Source organism: Citrus sinensis, chromosome 7 (genome assembly GCF_022201045.2).
Source record: "Citrus sinensis cultivar Valencia sweet orange chromosome 7, DVS_A1.0, whole genome shotgun sequence".
Taxonomy (NCBI): domain Eukaryota; kingdom Viridiplantae; phylum Streptophyta; class Magnoliopsida; order Sapindales; family Rutaceae; genus Citrus; species Citrus sinensis.
In genome coordinates, this window is record NC_068562.1 from 10,430,385 (window position 1) to 10,434,445 (window position 4,061).

At 31.6% G+C, this 4,061-nt stretch overlaps 1 protein-coding gene across 3 annotated transcripts; it reads left to right on the top strand.

Moving 5' to 3' along the window:
* Window positions 1–799: 799 nt before the first annotated feature.
* Window positions 800–3,786, top strand: LOC102628765 (uncharacterized). 3 transcript variants are annotated; one of them, XM_006465364.4, is made up of 6 exons: window positions 800–1,086; window positions 1,251–1,397; window positions 1,796–1,885; window positions 2,016–2,138; window positions 2,280–2,366; window positions 3,530–3,786. In XM_006465364.4, exons 1-6 carry the CDS (start codon window positions 978–980, stop codon window positions 3,607–3,609), a joined length of 636 nt encoding a protein of 211 aa, XP_006465427.2. In that variant the 5' UTR covers window positions 800–977; the 3' UTR covers window positions 3,610–3,786. The 3 variants fall into 3 exon arrangements, with proteins under 3 accessions (XP_006465427.2, XP_006465425.2, XP_006465426.2); XM_006465362.4 differs by having other exon boundaries at window positions 802–1,086; window positions 3,494–3,786; XM_006465363.4 differs by having other exon boundaries at window positions 806–1,086; window positions 3,527–3,786.
* The last annotated feature ends 275 nt before the right edge of the window (window positions 3,787–4,061 follow it).

Genomic DNA, 4,061 nt, shown 5'->3' on the forward strand with positions numbered 1-4,061 from the left:
CTGCATGCATATGAAAGAAAGAAAATTTTTAATCTCATTTGGAGACTCGTATGCAAGTTGTTATCAACGTGGGGGTTATTGTGGAACGCAACGCCTTACGGCATTAGTTGGTCCGCCTTGTTTTTTTTAATTTTTATTTTTATTTTTATTTTTTTAGAAATATTTTAATGAAGACGGCAATTGACTAATGTGAGTCTCGAAAATCCAATACCACTGCAAAAATTGTCTTCAAATTTGTGGATTGTATTGCTAATAAGATCAATTGATGTTACCGTCTCTTTTACCTACATTCATTGCTCGTCTCGCTTCCCAACCAACTTCATTAATAATATTAGATTTAAATAGTACATCTTCATCTACATCTTTGCTTTTTTTGTGATTTCTTAGTTTTTTATATAGTTTTTCCATCTGTATCATATAGGTCCCCATGCGAAACTAACATTGAAATATTTTAAGTTTATGACAACCCTTAGAGTAGCGCAGTGATGTGATCAGAATTCAATATTTCAAGGTTTGTTTGGTCTTTTAGCAGCGAGTTCGGGGCCTATTTGAATTAAATCGAAAATCCATGTTTTTATTGAGAAAATTTTAAAATGTTGGGACCCCAAATTTTACATAACCCAATCAAATTCAAAGTTGTATGCGGTCCACATATTAAATTGCAATTGCAACCTATTTCATTAGTTATGAGATTAAATAGTTTGAATATCGGAACTTAAAATGAGGTGAAATTTTTAAATATATTTTTAAAATAAACTCTATTATTATCTGCGTATATGGCCATCCATATATTAAAAAGGATTTTAGTATAAAAAAGATAAAGGAAAGAAGGGATTAAAACGGGGGGATGCCATTGCCATGCCATTTAGTTTCAAGGCAACTTTATATTTATTATCAGTAGTTAATTAAAACGGTACCTTCTTTCCACCAACACTTTGTTTGCTTTTAGTCTATTGTTGCAACCTTCACCTACAATCATGGGAACATTCAATTTGACTTCAACTCCCATTTCTTTCTGTCTCCTTCTCTTCTTTCTCTCCACAGCCTGCATTTCTGCACAGTTGATGCCAAAAAACCCATTACAAGGTATGCATTTACACTTACTTTTACATATGTTTTATAAATTTAGCTTATATACAAAGGCTCAACGCTTTTAATCAAATAGTGTTATTGATTATCTTGAAAAATGATGACGATGATTTGTAATGATGCTTATTGTCTTGGTCATACATATTTAATTTGTATTGCAGGAATTGCATGTTCAGTGGTAAATTGTGGGCAAGGAACATGCAAGGCTTCTAATGCTTCTTTGCTTGGATTTGAGTGTCTGTGTAAGTCTGGTTGGCAGAAGATTCAGATCGGTCCTTTGGCCTTCCCCTCCTGTATTATTCCTAATTGTGAGTGCTTTCTTTTGTATATATATATATATATATAATTTTCTCTTCCAAGAATATGTTGATATGGTTGATTTTTGTAAGACATCGTTAAAAACATTTGAAACTTCGGGGTCTAGCTTTAGAGTGTTATGGCTTCTATAACAGTAATAAGTTGAAAAAATAATAGAAACAGACTTTGAGTCGATTAGCTTTAGAGTATTATGACTCGATTAGTTGAAAAAATAATTCGTTTCTATTGTGTTGAAAAAATAATCGGTTGCACGAAACAGCAGCTGCTTGAAGAGGAACAATAATGAAATGAAAATTTCATTCTTTGTTTTAACTCTATTAACTATGAGTTTCTTTTTCCAAGGAAGTAACTATGATTATTGATCACAAAATTGGTGATGAATTTACAGGCACAATTAATTTCCAATGTGTTAATGGATCTTCACCACCACCTCCGCCGCTAGCTCCTGTCTTGCCACCGCCGTTAAATTTCTCAGATCGTAAACACCACCATCTTCAACATCAACCATTTGCATTCATTTACTTAAATTACTATTCTTCTTACATTAACGAGATTTGATCTCACATATAAAGCAAAACAAAATGACTTTTGTTTTTGTTTATTCATAGCTTGTGATCATACATGGTGTGGAGATGGAACTTGTGTACCCAAGGGAACTGGACATACATGCCAATGCTACCAAGGCTCGGAAAATTTGATGAATAATTCAGAATTAGCTTGTTTTAGACAATGTAAGGCATTTCCCTTATTCATTAAATAAAAGTTTTGGAATATGCATATAGCATTAATCTTTTTCTATTTTTTTTTAATTACTGCGTACGTATAAAGTTGATACCTTCTCTTTTTTCTTTTTCTTTTTTGTTTGTTTGCAGGCTCCTTAGGAGCAGATTGCAATAGTCTCGGGTTTGGACAGTCACCTCCACCACCAACTCTAACTAATTCATCCTCCTCTGGAAATGGTACATTTTTCTATAATTATTTGTGCTCTGTTTTGTTCAATTTTAAATCTGTTAGTTGCAAAGTTAAATTTCTATGAGCAATGTTAGTAGTTAGGATTAGAATGTTAATAAAACTAATAATGGTAGGGCTGCTTCTAAAGCTTACAAGTCGTAAAAGTTTCTTTACAAACTAATACATGAATTCAACAAGAAACCTCAGAGGGTTTATTCACGAACAACCTTGTCATTTGAGAGACTGAGTAGAGCAAAATTTTATTTCGTAGTATATCCTTGGAACAAATATTTTAGTTTTGTTATTAATTAATAAATAATTTTCCTTTCGAACTATAATGTAGTTCAATCTGATGTAGCATAATTGTATTTGTTAAAATAAATCATGTAGACCATGAGGTACTTTTATCTCACTAATGTAATAATATCACATTATTTTATATAAAATATATTTATTTGTAGCTGTAGGGTAAACTTTAATTTATCCCCTACTTAGACTGACAATCTTCAATTTATCTCTATTTATTGCTAAGAAGATTAAGAAAAAGAGTCACAAATGCTCCATTTGTCATCATCTTCTGAATGAAAATGGAGGATAAATTGATATTTTCATACTTTGAAAGATAATTTAAAGATTTTCATTCTATCTAGGTATGTAAATTGAGGTGTACCTGTAGTTTTTTATTATTATTTAAGAAAATGTTACAAATGCCCTCAATAAAAGAAAAATTTCTGCCTTAAAATGGATTTGGGCCGTACTGGGCTATTAATGCAGGCATGCAGCCTTACGGGCTTGTCGCCTCTTCAATTCTTTCTTATGAAAGTTATTGGGCTTGTTGCCTATTCTTGAGAGTTTTGAGTTTTTCTTCTCTCTCTCTCTCTCTCTTTTCCTTCTTTTTTTTTTTTGAATCCCTCTCTCTTTTCCTTCTGAAATAAAGTATATGGTGCATATCTGCCATCATCCATTTTAATATGTCAATGGGTCATTGGTATCACAAATAGTGATCCCAAAAGATACAACAATGTTTTTACTAGCATTTTTAATTTGACCACATTTTATTTCTTTTTTTTTTTTTTTTTTCAAATTTATCTGATCTACTTTGTCACTTTTTAATCATTTTGTGTACTGATTCAAGCTTCATCTAATGATGATCACATGGAACCAACAGCAGCACCACCAAATTCTTCAAGAAAGCTTCGAGCACTAAGAATATTGCTGCTGACAGCTGCAATCATCTTCACATGGTTATAAAGAGATCCACAGAAGAACAATGCAGAGATGAAGACACATTATATCTTGGTTAATCATGCAGCTTGTTTTGACTATACTGCTAGAGAAGGATATAGGCCTAGGCATCTAGCACATCGGACATGCTTGATGTTTTAATAAATATTGCTTAAAAATAAAAAATAAAAAATTCTTTCCACATCCAGGGTTTGGCAGTGAATTATAATAATAGAGTATGAATTTACTAGCTGCCAACAATCGGCATTTCGTTCTTGCACGTTAACGGCAAGGTAAAAATTAAAATAATAATAATAATAATAGATACACTTTATAAATAAGACGGACTAAACTAATTGAAAGTTTTTAGATTTTTTTTTAACTTTAAATCATAGGAAACAATCGGTGGACGATTGATAAATTTTCCTAAATTTTTTATTAAGAAAAAATGTGAAAATTTTCCAATCAAAGATCTAAGC